The sequence below is a fragment of the Amblyomma mixtum genome, chromosome 5 (assembly GCF_055824585.1).
Source record: "Amblyomma mixtum isolate Tamu chromosome 5, ASM5582458v1, whole genome shotgun sequence".
Lineage (NCBI taxonomy): Eukaryota > Metazoa > Arthropoda > Arachnida > Ixodida > Ixodidae > Amblyomma > Amblyomma mixtum.
Genome location: NC_143016.1, coordinates 2232939 through 2251951, shown reverse-complemented (window position 1 = coordinate 2251951; position 19013 = coordinate 2232939). Strand labels below are relative to the sequence as shown.

Here is a 19013-nt window from a genome sequence, read left to right as displayed (position 1 = left end):
ACCTACATTATAGACAACACACAAAAGCTGCCTTGCAAGTTGAAGCTCAGAGTGAACCATTACTGAGCCACTCATAAGTAAGGGCTAAGAGCACCAGGCCATACCCTATGCTCGAAAAAAACACTTCTCTTTCTCTCCTCCTTAAAACCCACAGCCTTTTCCATGTGCAGAGGGAAAGACATAAGTAGAAAAGAGGAGCAGTAGCGAAGACACACAAAACCAGTTCTGAATTTTTTATATACATAGTGCTGCCTTTTGTTTCATGTATACCCGTGTCTCAAGAAGAATGTATAAAGTGCTACTAATTGCATTTGCTTACTCTGCAGTTACATTTCTTTACCAACTACAGCACACATAATAAATATATGTGCAATGTCCTACTCTTGAACCTTCCAAATATCTATTGACAATCCAAAAAGTTACTACAGAACAAACGAGTTTTGGCCACATGCCAAAAGCTAACCGACATCAAAGTAATCTACACAAATGGTGTTTTGGAGAAGAGTTATTTTTGACAGTCATGTATACCATGGCAGCAAAAAAAGTGGTAGGGTTTTAACGTAGCACCCAGTTGGGGCAGTATTTATTTTATTTCTGCATAGGCTGTTTATTTTATTTCTGCATAGTCTGTTGCTGTGCTACAATTGCCAAGGTCACCCTCAAGGTCACCACGCCATTCGCTACAGCTGGCATGACATTCCTCCGAACTAACACGAGCTTACCCGAGTTGCTCTGAGCTTCACACAAGACTCTTGCTTAAGATCGCATTAAGTAGTGTTTTTTCACTAAAATGGTTCCTTTCAGGCATGCTCCAGAAAATATTAACCACCTCTACAGCCTCTTTCAAATGCACAGTTTCCTTTGTGCTCTACCGATACAGCTCTTTCTCTGTGCTAAACCTGCAAAAGGTACTCGTTTCACATTTCTTGCAAGTACTTTTGATTCAACAAGGTGCTGCCCACTTTAGCTGACCACTAGGTCCATGAATAGAATCAATGCGATGCATATTAACACAGACGCAAAGAAAAAGTATAGACAGTGCTGTCTTCTGTTGCTGTTTGCCCCTATGTTAGTGCATTTCTAGGACAATTAGACCATATTTTCAGTTTACTGCAGGCTATTTTGCCTAATAAAACGTTGGTAGCATTCAGAATCTCCAGCCCACTGGGTCAGCATGAGTTACAAAATATGTATATGCTCATTAGATCTCACGCAGTCTAATTCAAATTTTTTCACGAGAATTCTTCGGAAATGCTGCACTCCTCCAGCCTATTGCAAAGGGAAACAACATACTTACTGTGCTGCCATTTGGAACAAATTTGGAACAAATTGTGAGTGGTCGTCAAAGTTGTTTGCACGACCAGTCTATGCACAGCAGCCAAATAAGCGCCAAGTTCCTTGTGCTTTCCAGTGAGATTATTTATAAATTTGAGTTAAATATTTACAGCTGAACCTGGATATATCGAACTCGAACGGGATTGTGAAATAATGCAATATATCGATAACTCTGTATATAGAAAATGACAATAGATAAGCTAATCTATAAGCTTATCTGTAGCCTAGAAGCAGGAATACATTGCACCCATGCTATTGATGCACTTCTTGCAGTAACATGCCACCCACCAGCATGCTGGCAGCATACCGCTCACTAGGCATAGTTAAGGCTAACCTGCTTTGCATTGAAGGCGTACAGGATGGTGCTTTGGAACTAGCCATTGCCTATCCTAAAATGTCTAGCCCTGTTACGTGTACACTGTAAATAGAATATCAGTAATCTAATTAAAGTTGACGTACAGCTGGTTTTCGCAACACTGTCAACAGCGAAGCAAGCAAGGCATGTCACGCAAGGGCTGCCGCTAGGCTTTAGTTAGTTAGGTTGGGTACAAAATGAGTACAAGAGATCGAAGGCTACCGTCAAGCATGTCCCCTATTCACCTTATCACGCAGTTTGAGCGCTAGCACTGCCAGCAAGTGACCAAGGCCGCAGCAGCCGACCAGTCATCGCGTGCGAAAAGTTATCAAAATGAGCTATTAGGAGAAGCACCACTCGCAGGGATGTGGAATGCCATTCCACATAGGGAATGCTCTGCTGAAAGCGAGCTTGATAAACGCAAACAATAGTGCTATACTTCTGCCAATGTTCTAACTGTGCAACATACAACAATTCGATATATCCAGGCTAGACTCTATAGTACTGCTGCGTATGTATTTAAGTACATGCACGATGTACAAGGTTGCTGCCATTTTTAATTGGGGCAGAAAGATCTGCAACATAAAACCGGAGAAAAATTATAAGGCCAGTACTGTTAGACCTGCGGTTACAAAACTTCTTCCCAGCTCACTGAGGGGAACACCTACTTAAAAAATAAGAATTGATTCAGGCTGGTCAACAGTATTTTTCCACAGGTCAGATGAGAATATGTACAGTACATGCAATACATTTTCAGGCCTGATTATGCAAATCCAAAACAATAATTCATTGCAGGAACTTTTCAGAAGGCATAATTCTTATTTCCTCATAACACCATGAATCCCCAAAATAGGAAGTCACACAATGCTGCTGTGCTCACTTCAGGGAGAGTGAGAAGTCGTGCTTGGAACTTTCGCTGTTGCGGACGAGGTAGCTTCCCTCCTTCAGGACCCTGAGCAAATTCTCAGCGTCAAGGCGACTGATCGAGCCATGGTACCACCTGGTTGAGAGAAGGGAGAGAGCCACAAACAGGGTTTCCAGCCTCGAATCATGCAAGCAATCAATTACTGTTGTGACATCAGGAATGGCCATGCATTTTTATCAGGTATTGTGTGGGGTAGACAAAAGGCATTCATCACCAAATCGCGCAGCTTGTGAGGTTTAAGGACTGCCAATGAATATTTCTCATCCAACATTCTTTCCTCTCCTCTAAAATGTTGAAGGACATGAATGCATGGCGAGAGCTAATGTATTAACATCAGCTTATTGGCAAACCCTCCAGAACTAAAGTATACTTAAAGGGCAGCAACAGCCAGCAAACAGCGCAATTTGGACAACTGTGCTGTAGTTAGGAACAGGAATAACTGAGACTAATAACCACGAAGCTATCACAGAGAAATTTCTTAAAAAGACATTGAGAACAACCCCATCTAATTTTTTCTTGCAGTAAATATCAATTATATGGCTCGTTCTGGCTATGATAATGTCTGCTCAGCAACAAAAGATATTTAATGTTGAGAAAATTGGATTAAAAAAATTTCTTGCAAAAAAACTGGCTTGATATATCACAGTTTGCTTGCAAAACCAGCCGGTGGTGGTGATACCTGGATTTCATTTTCTGACCATTTGAGCTCATAAAAGCTCTGTTTTCAGTAAATATAGTGCCTCTTCCATCAAAAGGCCACTTTTAATTTGTCTTTAGTGTCCTTATTTAACGCTGACATTGCCGACAAGGACTAATAAGCCTGTTCAGCAACACATCTTTAGTAGATTGGCTGCTGAGATCAACTTTTCCTGCAGTTGCTGACCAATTTTTAGAACAAATTTTTAGACCAATTTTTAGAATTTTAGAACGCATGGATTTCAAAAAATCATATACTCTACTTGCTACATAATTCCTTTGCTCTGCAAAACCAAAGTTTGGGCAACAGATAGTTTGTTTTAAAGTTATGGGGCCCTGCTTTCATGACTTCTGTCACTTGTAATACAATCTCGAAGCTGACAACTACCTACCTTAGGAACCGCCAAATATAAATGTCCCCAGTTAATTCTCTTTTATTCATATATGTATACGCAAACTGAAGAGAAAGCATAGAGGAAGCATAATTGAGCTTGGAGAACAGAAACACAAAGGTGAGCACTCACCCTTGCTTTTCAAGAGCAACGCTTGTGTCTACCTTCTCGCCAACAACGCTCAAAGCGGCGCAACCAAAATTTAGTGTGAGGTTGTGCCGAGACCGCTTTGGCGAGTTCGATGCGTTCAGGTTCAGGTTCAGGTTGAGCAAGGGTCGCGCTGGTGCTGCAGAAAGAAAGGAAGATCGGAGAACAATGTGCATAAGCACAAAAACCGAGTGCAAATAACTTCCAGGCTGTCTAGATATACCACATGCACAAAAATAAAGAGGAAGAAAACAAGGGATCTCTTGCACTGAGTTGAGAAGTAGGCAAAGCTGGCCTAATATATTGAAGACTAGCAACAGAAATGGTATTTATGTGCACCTGCCCCGAATAAAAGCCAAACACCGACCAAACAAGGGTTTATGACTACAAAGAGCTCTGTAAATGCTTTAATTTTTGTTCATCAGCTTTAATGTCAAGGTCTCCCACTACAGTAGGGCCACTATTGCGCCCTAAGAATCCCCCGTAGTTTACATATAAGCCAGTTTGGAGGGGTAGGTTAATTTAAAACAGTGTGAATAAAGCTTTAATGCTAATTTTATGGCCACTGCTTCTTAGGCAGCAAAACAAAAAGACATTTCAGTACCTGAGAATCTGAGCTATCACTCGCTTCTTTTGTCCTAATATTTGTTTGCCTGTGAGGTCTTAGCATCTATAAGAGATGGTTCTGTTCATACCACTGTTTACATGCATATCATGCAGAAGCATAGACAATGAATACACTGGATGTTACAATTTAGCATTATGAAACTTTGTGAGAGCACACAAGGACCACTGAAGTCCAAATGGTACATGTTAAAGAGAGGACTGAAAACAGTATCCTCATACCTGCAATTCTTTATGCACCAGATTAGTTGGTAATATCCATGCATCATAGCATTGCCTTAGTCTTACAAATGCTCACGTTAAACTTCTAGGTTGAGTAACAAAAACCACAGCAATGAAACTTGAACAAACAGTCACTAAATTTTTGACTGCAGACAGATGCATCATAGGCAGCTAAGACATCATTCCTTTTTACTTTTCAGGAGACCGTCATGCAATTAAGACCATGAAAGCTATGTTTCTGAAGTATACTGCTGTATCACATCGGCTGTGTCAGCTCTGTTGTACAGAGAGAGAGAGAAAGGAATTTCAATCAGAGGAAAAGGTAAGACACAACATGAAGGCGATCACCTTAGGTTTAATCAACTGCATTTATCCAGACATATAAGTTGTTCTTTGTTCTGTGATTATTGTCTGAAAGTGGAAAGAAAAGAAGGCACTCTTTAATAATAACTGCAAACGTTTGCTCAGTGGCCAGCACTAAATGTGTTGATGACTAATATACAACCAAATACAGCATAACAGACCAGTTCCTTCACACAGGCTCTTTAGGCTGCTGCCAACTTCCTTGCCTTGCCTACCGCTCTTCAGTGCAGGATAAAAGAAATAGCATGGGCTCATACGTCATCAAACCAGGAGGTGTTGCCAAAGTTAGGGGTGTGCACTCAGACAACGCTATTTGGGGCAGACAGACATGTTAAAAACAAATCAGACTCTGATGGAATGCGTCGTTCATGTGAAGGTGCTACGTGCACCTTTCAGGTCTAATACTTCCTTAAATCCACACCAAATTAAACGTCTGTTGCATTCATACTTTAGCTTGTTGCTGTGGTATCAAGTGTTGGCATCTGCTGGATTCAAGTTTATTCTCACCTGACTCATTCATGTACACATTCACCTACATTCAAGTACACATCGTGAATTTACTAAACTGCTTGATCACTGCCTATTTTTGTGCGATAAAGGACAAAGCAGTGCACCGCGACGGCTTTTTCCTTAGTTCCTCTATGCTGCATTCTCACTCTGTGGAAAACCTCCCCTTCGTTTTGACGCGGCCGACCATCATCATCATCATGCGTCAGGGCAGCACCGGCTGGGCGAGGAGAAAATCTCCCTCATGGGGGAAGTGGAAGCAGCGACGGGAGCGCCACCTCGAAAGCTACACGGAGCTCCGAAGAGCCTATGAGGGTCTCTTCGGGATCTGGCCAGCGTCGCGAGCGGTTGCAGCCGCACGCTCTCGTCACCTTCCGCGACAGGCGCACAGAGATCTGTTGTGCCTTGCCGCTGTACTTCCGATTCCAGCGAGCGCAGCAAACGCGCGCTCTCCTCACCTACCCCAGCAAATGCTCGTGGATGGCTTTGCCCCAAAGAATGCGGCGCGCATGGGAAAACCCGGCCGCCATTGTTGGCGCGTACAAACCTCCGCCGCCGAAATCCCTGAAGTAGTGCCCCTGCCCCAGCCGGTAAGTCAGAAACTCTTCTTACGTAGCCTTCTATTTCCAAGGAATGCCTCGTTAATGTTGTGTAGCTAGCCGGCCTGCTCTGTGTATTAACTGCAAATGTAATAAAATATTATGAGCGGTCATGCTTTGTCGTCCCTCACTTTGTTCCCCCGAGCACGAACGCCTCCGCGGTTAGCGAGCTGAAACACTCGCTGTGGGAGTGCGGGGGTGGAAGGTGACCCCACACAATTCCACAACTTTTACACGAAAGCGAATGGCTGTCATAGCAGGAGAGACAGCCTCACTCGCTACGCAAGTGGTGACCTTGACACAGCTTCAGACTGTACAGCACAACAAGGGCACATGTACTGCAGCCCGGCTTGGCACTGACCGTTGGGCCTGGCAGGGGGCCCTGCAGCAGGCGACTCCATCGCGATGGACGTGTTGGACGAGGAAGAGGAGGAAGAGGCCATCATGACCACTGAAGGGGAAGAGCTGGGACCACCGCTGCTGCTGCCTGCTGTTGGCGCTGGGCTGGCGCGAGATGGGTCCAGGGCCTGCACCGCAGACGAGGACTCGGGGGACGGAGGAGGGGGCAGCCGGACGGCCGAAGAGGCGTGCTGTGTGGGCGACTGCACAGCCGGCCGGGACCTGTGGTTTTGTTCAGAGAAGAATGGAGCTGCTTCAGAATGCTAATAGAGAAGATAAAAGCACTTTTAAAATAATAGTGAGCCTTTCTCTCTTGCCCGACATAAAATCCCCCAGCCCTCCTTTACTTTTTAGCCCATTCATTTCGAGTATACACAACACAACAAAGAGTGGGAAACTGCAAAATTATAATTCTGAAGTGCATTTGTGCCCCATCTTACAATGGCATGGCATACTATGGGATGGGACGAATATGGGGTTTAACATTCCAAAGCTGCATATGGGCTATAAGGGACACCTTGCTCATGTTTCTGTTAAAGAGATGAGTACCTTGACAGACAAAAAATTAGCATGGTCAGCTGAGCTGGCATGCAAATGCAGCTCAGTATGATAACATGCCTCCAACAGAAAGACACTGCTGCTTCTAATGCAACAAAGCTTAGGTTTCAAACCCAGCTAAGACAAGCACTTCTTCAGTAGCCCTGCCACTGGGACCTCTTACTATCCACTTGATACTCAAATGGAACCACTTAGTTCCCAGCTGGAACCAGTAAATTTTGAACAGGAACCAGACAGTCGCACAGTTAGAGCCAGTTAACAACTCGCTTGATTCTCATCAGGGCAAACATACTGTAAGCAACTACTTAGCCCAGCTCTCTTGCAAAGTAAGAACCATGTGCATGGCTGTTGTTTTGTTGTATGTGCACGCTTTCTTTCCTTCATCTCTTTTTGCAACAAAAAACAAAGCCCAGCAATAAACAGAAATCCTTTCTTTTACAAGTTTTTGATGCTTTCTTTCCCTCTTTGGCAGCACCCTGGGCTGTTGTGACGGAGGTTTCACACCTGTGGTCGGGGACTTGCGGAGGCGAGTCACCATTGCTGCGCTTAATCCTTGGCAAGTCCCAGGGCCGGTCGTAGTCACTCTCTGGTCTTGTGTCTGAGCTGGGGCTCTGATTGTGCTGAATTAGCGGTCTTGTCATAGCAGGGTACCGCTTGGTGTTGTCAGGAAGCCGCCGCTCTGCGTTCTCAGCTTCAGCCACAGCTGATGAAGCACCCTGAACGGAAACGAGATTTTGTAAAATGACTTGCTTTTTTCTTGTTATTACATAGTTGTGGCAAGTGAATATTAGACTTCTGCATTAAAATTTATAATAACTAATCATTTATTTCAATAAAATTTTTAATTATCTAGTAATTGGATTCATACACATATTCTACATAGCGGTGGGCTCGAATGTATTTTATATCTCACTTTTACAAATCCAATCTTCATACAAAGAGAAATAATGAGTCCCAAATGAGTATCACTGACCATTTTGCACTGTTTTTTCCGATGTAAGCCACATTTTTTTCTCAAATTTTCATTGATGCATTTTATACAATGGTGTGACCTATGTACGCCTAAACATGACGCACCGTCATGTGCCATCTTTTACGTGCTGAGTAACTATGTCTGAAAAGAAAATCGATGTGTAAAAGAGAAAAAAGTTGAGTTATTTTTAAAATGTGATCTTATGGCTAGAATCGTATTAATCTGGTTTCAACTAAGCTGAATGCGGTGGCAGTGCGAAGCGTGCCCTACTGCTAGATCCAGGCCAGATGGTCTAGAGATATTTTTGAAGGTTTCGATTTTGGCATCACAAGATACGGTGGACATGATATGTAGTTAGTATAGTAATTCTATGCAACTCTACAGACACTACAAGTGCTGTGCTGCCCAGGCGGTGTGCAGAGGCGATATGAACATGGCATTAACCGACATGCACGTTTTATTAAAGATAAAGTTGGGAGCACTAAGGTGGTTTTAAAACTACGATTAATAAAATTAAAGTCATGTTATGATCGGTAGATGTCATTTATTTCAGCCATGCAAAAGTACCTTGAAAGGTGCACCGTTGAGTACTGTGGGTGGGGCAACAGCCACCAGCCTCCCCCGCTTTTCCTCTGGTTTCCGAGGGCTGTCACATGAAGAATTTGAAAGGCTGTCCACGGATGGTGACGCCCTGAATGACTGCAGGGCAGCAGCGCAGTTCGAACCATTTTGAAGAGGCGTAACCACGGGTGCTGCGTGCTGCAGGAAGATTGGGGCAAGAACATCATTGCAATGGACAAATAGCAGCTCTTCTTCACAGTCAAACAGTGAAAAAAAAAAAAAAAACTCAGTTCATACAAAGCACAACAGAACAAGGTCACAGTAGCAAGTTGATGCCTATGTTTTTACAACAAAAGAGCAATGTTCAAAGTGCTGAGAAGACATGTAGGCATGAAATGCATTGCATCACGCACTAGTTTACTGTTACGTCTCGCCTTCGTCGTGGGGAAGACAACGACATGGCAGCAGCAAAACGCCGACAAACCCCGAGACGCGCGTTGGGTGAGCGCCTGGATTGCCACAGAAGCCGCGTCCGTCTGCCCGATTGAGCGAGCGTTTCCCGTACACCGAGTGTGAACGCGCGTTCGAAATGCGCGCGAACGCCGCTCATGGACATTCCGGCGTCTGCGCTACGTGGATGGCATCGTTCCCCTCTCCCAGCGCATGACGACGGCGTGATCTCTCGGGAGTGAGTGAGTGCGTGTGTGCCTGTGATTGGTGCCAGTGAAACCCGGCCCCCATCTAGGGACCCTAGGGAAGGGAACTCTTAAAAAGCCGGCAGCGGCACGGCCGAAGAGCTTTGTCTTTGAATGATCTCCTGTTGAGCTGTCGTGATGCAGCGTTCCTGCAGCTCACTTGTAAAAGTGTAAATATTGTATAAAGTCCTCTTTCATTGTCTTTTCCAGCAGCCTCGCCTCAGACGTCCCTCAATTCTCTCTCTCGCACACGACCATGCTACCTCGTCTGTAACAAACTGGTGGCAGCGGTGGGATGCTGCTACCTCGTCCTTAACATTACCAACGTCTGGTGCTATGCAAAAGACTCCTTCTACTAGAAGAAAGAAGAGAAAAGCAAGTTTTTTTTTACTCCCCTTTTTGCAATGATGTACTGACCGAATGGGATAATGCACTGAGATAATACAAAATCATGACACCCAATGTTAACAGCTTTTAAAAACTCATTCTTTCCGAACGCAGTAGCACCATGGAATACACTCCCTAATGAAATGACCGATCATAAAACATTATGTAAGAAATAAGCACAACTTCCATAATTTCCACCACTTCTGCATGTCTTGTATAAAGTTTTATTTATTTGTTTTGTTGTTTGTGCGTCTATATTTCCTGCAACTGTGTAATTCAGTGCACTTCTGTCTAATACATTTGCACTGTGCTATCCTTTTCATGTTTTGTTTTTATTTCACTTACATTTTTTACTGCATTTCAGCACGACAAACCAACCTGTCCCTCCTTATAGAATGCTTTTCAGCCCCTAAAAAAAAACAACAGTAAGTGAAAATGAAATGAAATAAAATTGAAATACTGTGCAAGTCTGACTGCCACTCCGTTCCTTAGCAGCTAAGAAGACATAAGTACATAATTAAATTTTGTGGCAAAGCTGGCATCAGTTTTGTTAAATTTGATCCTCACAACCACAGACTGCCACCCCTAAACATTGCATGCTTAACATGCCAGTCAGTGGAAAGTTGTTTCACATACACTGGCAATGGCTGCAACCGGCTGCAGCGGACCGTGCCGACCTCGCTTCTCGTCAGGCCTGCGAGGGCTGTTGTCTGAAGAGGAAGAGGAGGACACATTGTCCGAAGAAGTTGACCGGAACCCGTTGAGCAGCACAGGCGCCAGGGCCATGGGCTCGCCTTCCTTGCGGTGGCCACCGTGCCTTGGGCGCCTCACCGGCTCTGAAGGGAGCACCTGCACACAAGCAAAACAACGAGGCTTGTTAAATGTTGCAAAAGAAGTCTGCTGTGCAATTAACCTTGAAAGAACGCTCACAGTAAGAGCATGCAATGCAGCAGGGGAATAAATTTCTATCCATGACACGCTGACACCGGTCAACTCACATTTTGCTAATTGCTACCTCAAAAGCCATTCAAGGTTACACTAAGCACCACTAAGGCACCCACTGCAGTGCATTTCTGCAATGTGTTTCACATTTACATGCTTTGAAATATGATCAGCCAGCACCCGTTAACAACAAGTTCCTTTTATAAACTCAACAACTCCTTACAATACAATACAAAGCACATGACGTCACAGTATACCAGAACATCAAGGAAACTAACCTTGACACCAGCATGGATGCTGCGCTTAACAGCGACTGCGCCAAGAGGTGCAGCTGGGGGATTCTCAGCAATGGGGGACTGTGGTAGGGGGTGGTTTTGGTAGATGGCCTTATCGGCCGCTGACGCTTGCTTGCTGGACTGCCCTCTGGTGGCAGGGATTGGAACTGAAGGGTTGCCACTACCACTGCTGCTTGAGCCACGAGGTGTTGGTGCTGGTTGCTGCTGAGCGCCAGAAGATGCAGAGCTGCTGCCACTGCTCCCCTGCGTGAGAGGCGTGCATTAACTGGTGTGTTAGCATTTCAAAACAGGCAAAACCTACCGGGAGGCAGCTGTTTTTTTCTAGCAAGCAGCATACAGCACATGGTTCTTCATTAGCGAAAGAACATCTAGTTAATGTTTACCGCATTTTCTTTTTGGATATTTTTGATATCTTGAGGACATCCAGAAGTGTATGCTGGATGGGTGGTTGATGCTCCAAGAATTACATAGCATCGCATTTCATAGGATGCGCAAAGGTCACGTGCACACTTTGCAACTGAATTTTCCAGTTAAGAGATGCTGTACCACAAAGTCATGTGATAAGACAATGACCAGATGCAAAGGCAGACATTTCAATGGCCAGTATGTGCACCTGCCATACAAAGCCATGAGTAGGCGACCAGAGATCAAACGCTAGGATGGTAGGTAGAAAAGGGGCTTTAAATGGCTATAGCTAGCAATGGCATCTGGAATTCTAGTGCGAGCCCATGGCTGCTCCCCTGAAGGCAGGTTTTCTTCCTCCTCACTGGTCAAAAGTTCAACAGAGGAGTTTTAGGAGCTGTCCAAATCTAGCAGCAAGTAGATTTTTATTTACATGTAGCACCTCAGAAAACACAAAAAGAAGTGAAGTATGAGTTGCTAGTACAAAAATAAATAAAGTTAGGGTTAGTCAGCACTTTGTTAGAAGTGAGGCCTCCTTCCTTCGAACAACAGGCATTTTCTGCTCTTATGGCTTTGATGAAGGGGCCAAGGACCATTCAAGCTGCCAACAAGCAGCTTTTGCCTTGGCCTCTTCCATTTCCTGGTAAATGGACACAAATAAAATGAAATGAAATGTTGCCATATGTGCCGATGTTTTCATCCTCCCTCTTTATGAATTTGATATGCACTGGCTTGACTTATATCTGGCAAACTGTTCAAGTTCCCATGGAACATGTGGCAATGATGAGTGTGCATCTATATATACATGATGCAGTTATGATAACATAAAGTTTGCAGTGGAACAGATGGGACAGTTACCATGTGCAGTTACCAAGATATATGCAGAAAAACTGAAGATATTGCATAAAAACTGAAAAAAAAAACTGAGACTCAATTCACTATACTCTATAACACAATGGAGCTCTTACAGCAGATTGTGCACTGTGAATTGTTTAAGTTAAAATAAAAGAGAACAATTATACAACAGAAAACAATGTGATAGCATCACCGATGCCGCCAGCACAAGTTTCATAATATTTGGTTTTTGGTCAGCACAGCTTGTTCATTAGGCTTTATACGTTTCAGAACTTCTGACTGCGTTGTAAGAGACATTTTGTCCATTTCACTCTTGCACTGCCTATGGACAGAAGTAAACGGTATTGTTACTGGCAAAAAATTTTTGAAGAACGAGTGGGTGTTTCTGATATAGGCCATTCTGGAATGGCTACTTTTAGAAAATCTACAGGACAGATCTTAAGAGAATGGTACAGCAGTAGTTCGTTAATTAGTACAGCTTCACAATCTTTTAAGACCGCATATAATTAACGTGCTTCAAATCTGTTAGGATCGACTCCATCACTGCATACAGTCACAAGATGACCATTGTACACAGATCCTAAATATAGACCACAATCTTATACTCATTTTTTCCTTTTCAGATAGAAGCACTTTGAGATTTTCTATGACCAATGCAGGCATAAGCCAGCGATCTCAGGAGTCCAATCGATGAGGCAGGAACTGTAAACATGATATATATTGCTTCGACAGTTCACACAAGCAGCACAGAACTCTGGAAGAACTCTTTGGATGAAAATCTTGACCAGTTCAACTGGTTTATGGAATAATTCCGAGTTGGTTCCACTTGGGACCAACCAGGAATTCAATTGGTCCCAGTGGGAACCAACTGGGAATTATTCCATAACCCAGTTGAAGTGGTCAACTATCACGGTTAACTTGGTGCAAATAAGACAAAGACGAGCGGAAGGAGGAAATAGGACAAGACAAGCGCCATCTCAACCTGTCTGTTCCTTCCTCACGTCTTTGACTTATTCGCGCCAAGTTAATCGTGAGCACAAAACTGCGTGGTAAAGTTTGTCTGTAATGTCTTTCCTGTGGCAGGGTGTCCGAACATAAACAATTAATGTAGTATCTGTTTCGTTCCCACACATGAGAAACCACCTCTATGGCTCCATGACAGTGTGGCTCTATACCGGCGGGAGTGCATAATACCTGGTGAGGCGGAGGCTTCGGGCAACAGGCGTCCTGCAGTGAAGGTTGCCTCGTGACGCCTCCCTTGCGGCTTGGTGCCACCGCCGCTGCCGAGGAGGACGGCGCCGGGTAGAGGGGGCCCGCGCGCGGCTGCTGCTGCTGCAGCCCCGCGAGCAGCACGGGGCTCTGCGCCAGGCGGTCCAGGTCCGGGTCCGGGTCTCGCTGCTTGACGCGCGAGTCGAAGGCCGTCTCGTAGATGTGCCGTTGGCGGGCCATCTCGTCGGCCGACAGCGGTGCCGGGGCGGGACTCTTGCCGCTGCGCTGCTCTTCGGCCCTCAGCAGCCGCAGGGCCACGGCGGCCGGGCCCGAGTCCCAGGGGTCGCAGTACTGAACGTCGCCCGCGTCGACGCCGCCGCATGCTTCTGCTGCCGACGCTGCTGCCGATGATGCTGCGAGCGTCGAGGAGATCGTTTATTCGCCCCCTCTTTTTTTTAAATATACGGCTGCGGTAGAGCACACGTTAAAGATGCACTAAAGTGGAATCTGAACTCGTCTTTTTACCGAAGGAACTCGATCTATACGTTCCGAGCATAGAGACTTCGAATTATTGTCCTGTGCGAACGATTTCCCTAATTTAAATCGGATTAAAAGTCCCGGCTCTTGCCCTTTTTTGAATTCACCGCTGAAGGTAGTCCACTAACGCGCGGAATGCCTTTCAGGCAATCGCGTGGCGGCTTCGCTTTCGTTTTTATTTTGTTTTTTAGGTTTCCGTGAATAAATAGATCCAGTCAGAGACTACATAGCTGTAAATTAGGCCCACGTAAATAAAAATACGCGTGGACTCTGCTTTCGCCGGTCGCTACATATCGCTCCACCGACGGCAGAGCGGCAAGCCGCCACGGGACTGGCCGAAAGGTTGGTTGACTCCTCCTGCCGTCAGCGGTGAGTTCAAAAAACGGCGGGAGCCGAGACGTTTAATTCGATTTAAATTACGGAAATCGGCCGCACAGGGCAATATTTCGAAGTTTCTAAGAATTCTCGGAACGTGTAGATCGAGTTCCCGCGGTAAAAAGATGAGTTCGGATTCCTCTTTAGTGCACCTTTAATTGGAATTGTGGGGGCTTTCTTGTGCAGAACGAGGCAGGTTTGCACTAGCGTGGTCTGTATATAAAGGACTCAGGAGTGTTCAGAAGGCACGCTTAAGGCAGTGGTGCTATTGCCAAACCGTGACTTGAAGCAATTTTCGAAGCACCAAAAAGCGCGTTCTGGAGTACTTTGGAGCAGCTTTACCGGCACTTTGGAGCGGTTTGTAGCTGCTGTACTCATTTTACACGCGTGGCTTTCCCATAATGAAGCAAATTCTGAAACAGGTCATTGTACCGCGCAAAAATTGAATCCTGGCTCGAATCAAACTGCCTCAAGGGAATTCCTGGGTGCCATGGAAAGATCATTTTCCAAGTGGTTTACAAACACGTAGCTCAATATCAAAGGGAAGGAACAGCTGGCGCAAAAAGGCAAATCGTGTGGTTATTTCTGCATTTAAATTGAAAAATGGCGTTCTGATATTATAAGCCGATAGCAAAATTACTTAGAACACAGAAAAAGATATGCCTGCCACTTGTGCATATTGAATAATCATTGGTTGAGTGCTCATAATGTGTTCCCTTCCATACTGGAGCTGCCTGCACACAAGGGCATCCGCAGAACTTTTTGCCGGGGGCGAGGGCACCCGATGGCCGGGGATGGGGGAGGCGGTAGGTTAGCACCAAAATGCACTATTTGTGGTCTAAACTATCTACACGAAACAAAACTTAGAAACAGCAAATTAGTGCTAGGCTTGGAGAACATACATTGCATTTTATTAATAAACAAAGAATTAAACATAACAAGCAAAATGCGAAAAGTTACTATCACCTAAGTGTGCTAATCAAGCTGTGTAATTGTTTTCTGTTAGTGCATAAAAAATATCCGAATTCTGCCCTCCCCTACGGACACCCATGCTTGCACATTTTTAATTGTCCAGTGTTTCTACCGGTTTCATTTCCGGTTTACCCATCATACGCAATGAGTTTGTTCTCTTTAAAACCATGTTCTAAGCCAGCATTTCCATGTGTCATGGACAACAATGCACTTACTAGCACAGATAGCTACAGATTTGCTATGTTTTGTGACAGACGCCCCACAAAGCAGAACTCCGCAGTCATGTACCCAGATGGTAGCTTTGCTGCTACATTGTTGTAATATCCCCTGCAATACAAACTCGCCAACTGAGGGATCGTTCCTACATAATATAACACGCCGGGAATGTCAACACACGGCGTCTGCCCTTGCAACAATGCCCTGCAACAATGCTGGCTACCGTAGCCTGGCTTGACAAGTATCAACGACAGCTAGCACTACAGATGTTGCAGGCGCCTCAAGGCACGTGTAGCGTGCGCGTGCTTCGCCTATGTCTGCGACGGGGCGACCGCACGCCGGCTAAGTACAGTGGGACTATATATGCACATTAGCGTTTCACCACCCCTCCGACCACACCGACGCATCGAGCGCTTCCGGGCGGCGGCAATTTTGTTGCGGCAGTTGATGAAATTCCATCGCCACGGTAACGCAAACGCACGCAACCGAAAGCGTGAAAACGAAACTATGCGGAGAAACAGCGAGCGGGAAGCGCTGTAGGAGGTGCAGTTGTGCGGTTTGCCTCCGGGACTTGTGCGTCTGCAGTATTTTAACAGACGAGAATTACGTAGGATTCAAGCGGTCGCCGCGAAAACAATGAAGAAGCGTACACGTACCGCAGCTTCGCCCGCTCCCCCTCGCCACTGCCTCCCTTCTACCGACCGCGACGAATGCCGCGTTGATCCAGCGTCGCTGTGCATTTCAAAGTACGTTTAACCTCGTTATAACGAAGCTGAAAGGGCCACTGCCCAGGGTCCGGACATTTTTGAAAAACAAGCCCACTGCATAGATGAGGCATCGAAGATAACCTCTGCAAAATACTAGAGCCATGCGCGCCCCGAAAAGCTGCGAAAATTCAAATCAAAGCCCGCTCGTTCTTTCCTTCAACAAAAACGGGCCCGGCCCACTACTCTGAACACCGCTGACGTCAAGGGGGGCTACTTTCGCTAAAGGCACTCCATTGATGCATCGTTCTGACTGACGGGAGAAGGTTGGGCGTAGCCTTGGCGTCGCGTCGTCTGCACAAGGCTTTCCGCAGCGCCTTCTGTTCTGGCGCATGCCCCGCATGAAGGAACACACAAAAAAAAAAACTGCGGAGGGAGCGTGCGGCGACAGCCTTGAACTCTTGCCATAAAAAGTAAAAAATAGTAAAACTGAGGGAGTTGGTTCGCCCCCCCCCCCCTCCCCCCGCCGTGATCACCTCACGAGACGCTCTGCGTACGCGCTCCCTTCTCAGATTTTTTTCTTCTATGCAAGCCCCCCAAAACAAGTTTTTAATTACTAGTGCAGCAGAGCCTTTCCCTCGCTCGCCCACTTGACCGCTCCGCACACACACCGCTTATCTTTCGTGCATCTTGCGTACGCCTTGACTCCAATGAATGACATATGCTTTGGAGCGGAGAAAAGACACAAACACACAGAACACAAACACGCATGGAGAAAAGCAAACGGGCGGTTGCCGGGTCCGCGCTTCGCCGTGTGTTTCGAACACAACCGACTTCCGCCCCTCCGCTCGTGAAACGGTGGGGAGGCCTAAAAGAAAATGAAAAGGTGGCTCGTTAACTGGGAATGACAAACAGATGTATGAAAGGATGCGCTCGCTAACAAGTCTAGGTGGTCGAGCCGATCGCGCCTCTCGATCGTTCAGTGTGCGGAGAAAATTCAAAAACCAAGATAATAATTCTATTGAAGGCGGGGCCATGACGTCGCCCTGTGACGCACTCCACAGACACCACGCCTCCGGCTTACACCGGAGAAGGAAGGGGTGATTTTGCCTTGCCGAGCCTACTCGACGAGGAGCGGGAGAGAAAAATTTCGAGGAGGGAATGGAAGGAGAGGAGGCTCGCTCAAAGTGAGGTAGAGAGTGTTTGGGATCCTGGGGTGGGCAGGGGCCCTTGAAGGGACGCGGCGATTACTCTGTTATAGCCGTAGCTTCGTTACAGCCCGTGTTGACCGAACTTCCAAGGGGAATCGTCATTACTTCGTTATATCTATTATTTTGTTATAAACCGTTCCTTTATAACGAGGTTCGACTTTAATTCGAACTTTTGGCGGTCCCGAAATTTACCGGAGTTTTACCGGAGTATTCGTAAGGTGGCGCGGTTACAATACAAAGTACGCAACAGTATACAAGTTTGATTAAAAGGCAGACCTGACCTGGAAGCTAGGAACTCAATGCGTTCGACTGCACAGCATATTTTTCATCGAACTCTACGATGCTCTATAGGCGGCGTCACGTGGACAGCGGCGAGCTTTAGGGACAGCTTAGCCGGCGAGCGGCGAGGAGGTTTACCAATCACAGAGTTACACCAAGGGAAATGTGCAAGGGTGTTCTGCAGATGTTGAACTAGCCCGGACCGAAATTCTGGCGTCCGGTGATGACGCCAACCACAGCGAGTATGCTCCAAAGTGCTGCGCATGGTTAATGAAATTTCCAGCTGGCTTTTCCCATTTTCCTTGATTTTTAAAAGGCCCGCTAGATTTGAATATTTCTAGAGGCTGACAGACCGGTTTCTTTTCTTGGGGATGTTTTCACAGCAGCGGTTGCATGTGAAGTTGCATTTAACTGTGGCAGTTGGCTCGGGGTCCATCCTATCTTTAGGCCTGCCTATACTCCGCCCACATTCAAGGTCGTCTCACAGAATTCCTCCGCGACAAAAAGTGGCACGTTGTAAAGATTTTCTTGCTAACAACAAGCTAACTACCAGACGAATTGGTATGCTAAATTACAATTACAATTCATAACTTTTATAAATTATTATTTTGATTGCTCGGGCTGGTTGATCAGGCTGGTTGATTGTTCGGGCGGGTAAAAGAAATGGCTGAGGCTTAGCTAAGGTTAAGCCTAGTCAGATGTGAAGCATATTGATGGCTAGGCTTGGTAATACATGGCTTTCCTTGGTTGAATACTTGGTCATTTTAATACAACCACTAGAAGTGTAGCAAGGATTGCCGTGGCAGCTATATACGGGATCATCGGTGAATTCAATGCAGAGTGTACAACCGCTGCCCCAGCACCGGCTACAACAGCTTTCGCTTCTCGTGCAAATCAGCCCTGCTTCTAGGCGGCATCCCAACACCTGGCCGCCTCGTAAGTGCCCGGAGAGTTGTTGTTGTTGTGACTGAGAGAAGGATGAAAAGGAAATTGCACGGGCCTGCTACTGGCTCTAGCCAAGCCACCACCGCTGCCAACGTGCAGATAGAGGAGAGGTAAGAGATCAGAGGAAAGAGAAAAAGGCAAGAAAAGACGCGCGTCGCAGCAACAACTGCGTCCGCCGGAGCGGACGCTGCTGAAAAAATCAGATAAGCGGCCGAAGCCGCACTCGCCGAAGCGAGGTCAGATACTCCACTCTCACTTGCCCGGAGAGCGAGGCAAGCTCAGCTTTATACCGCTGCTGTAGCGTCACGTGGTCAGCCGCCGCGCCTCTGATG

The 19013-nt window shown here is 46.0% G+C and overlaps 1 protein-coding gene across 3 annotated transcripts in view; it reads right to left on the bottom strand.

Moving 5' to 3' along the window:
* Positions 1-19013, bottom strand: part of LOC149341132 (uncharacterized) — a 187866-nt gene that overhangs the window by 6390 nt on the left and 162463 nt on the right. For all 3 annotated transcript variants that reach the window (XM_089543010.1, XM_089543011.1, XM_089543009.1), the window contains 8 exons: positions 13428-13855; positions 10959-11219; positions 10375-10587; positions 8663-8854; positions 7627-7838; positions 6527-6786; positions 3836-3989; positions 2571-2690 (listed from right to left, as the gene is read on the bottom strand). In XM_089543010.1, the coding sequence (XP_089399136.1) occupies positions 2571-2690; positions 3836-3989; positions 6527-6786; positions 7627-7838; positions 8663-8854; positions 10375-10587; positions 10959-11219; positions 13428-13855 (1840 nt within the window). The remainder of the gene's footprint in view (positions 1-2570; positions 2691-3835; positions 3990-6526; positions 6787-7626; positions 7839-8662; positions 8855-10374; positions 10588-10958; positions 11220-13427; positions 13856-19013) is intronic.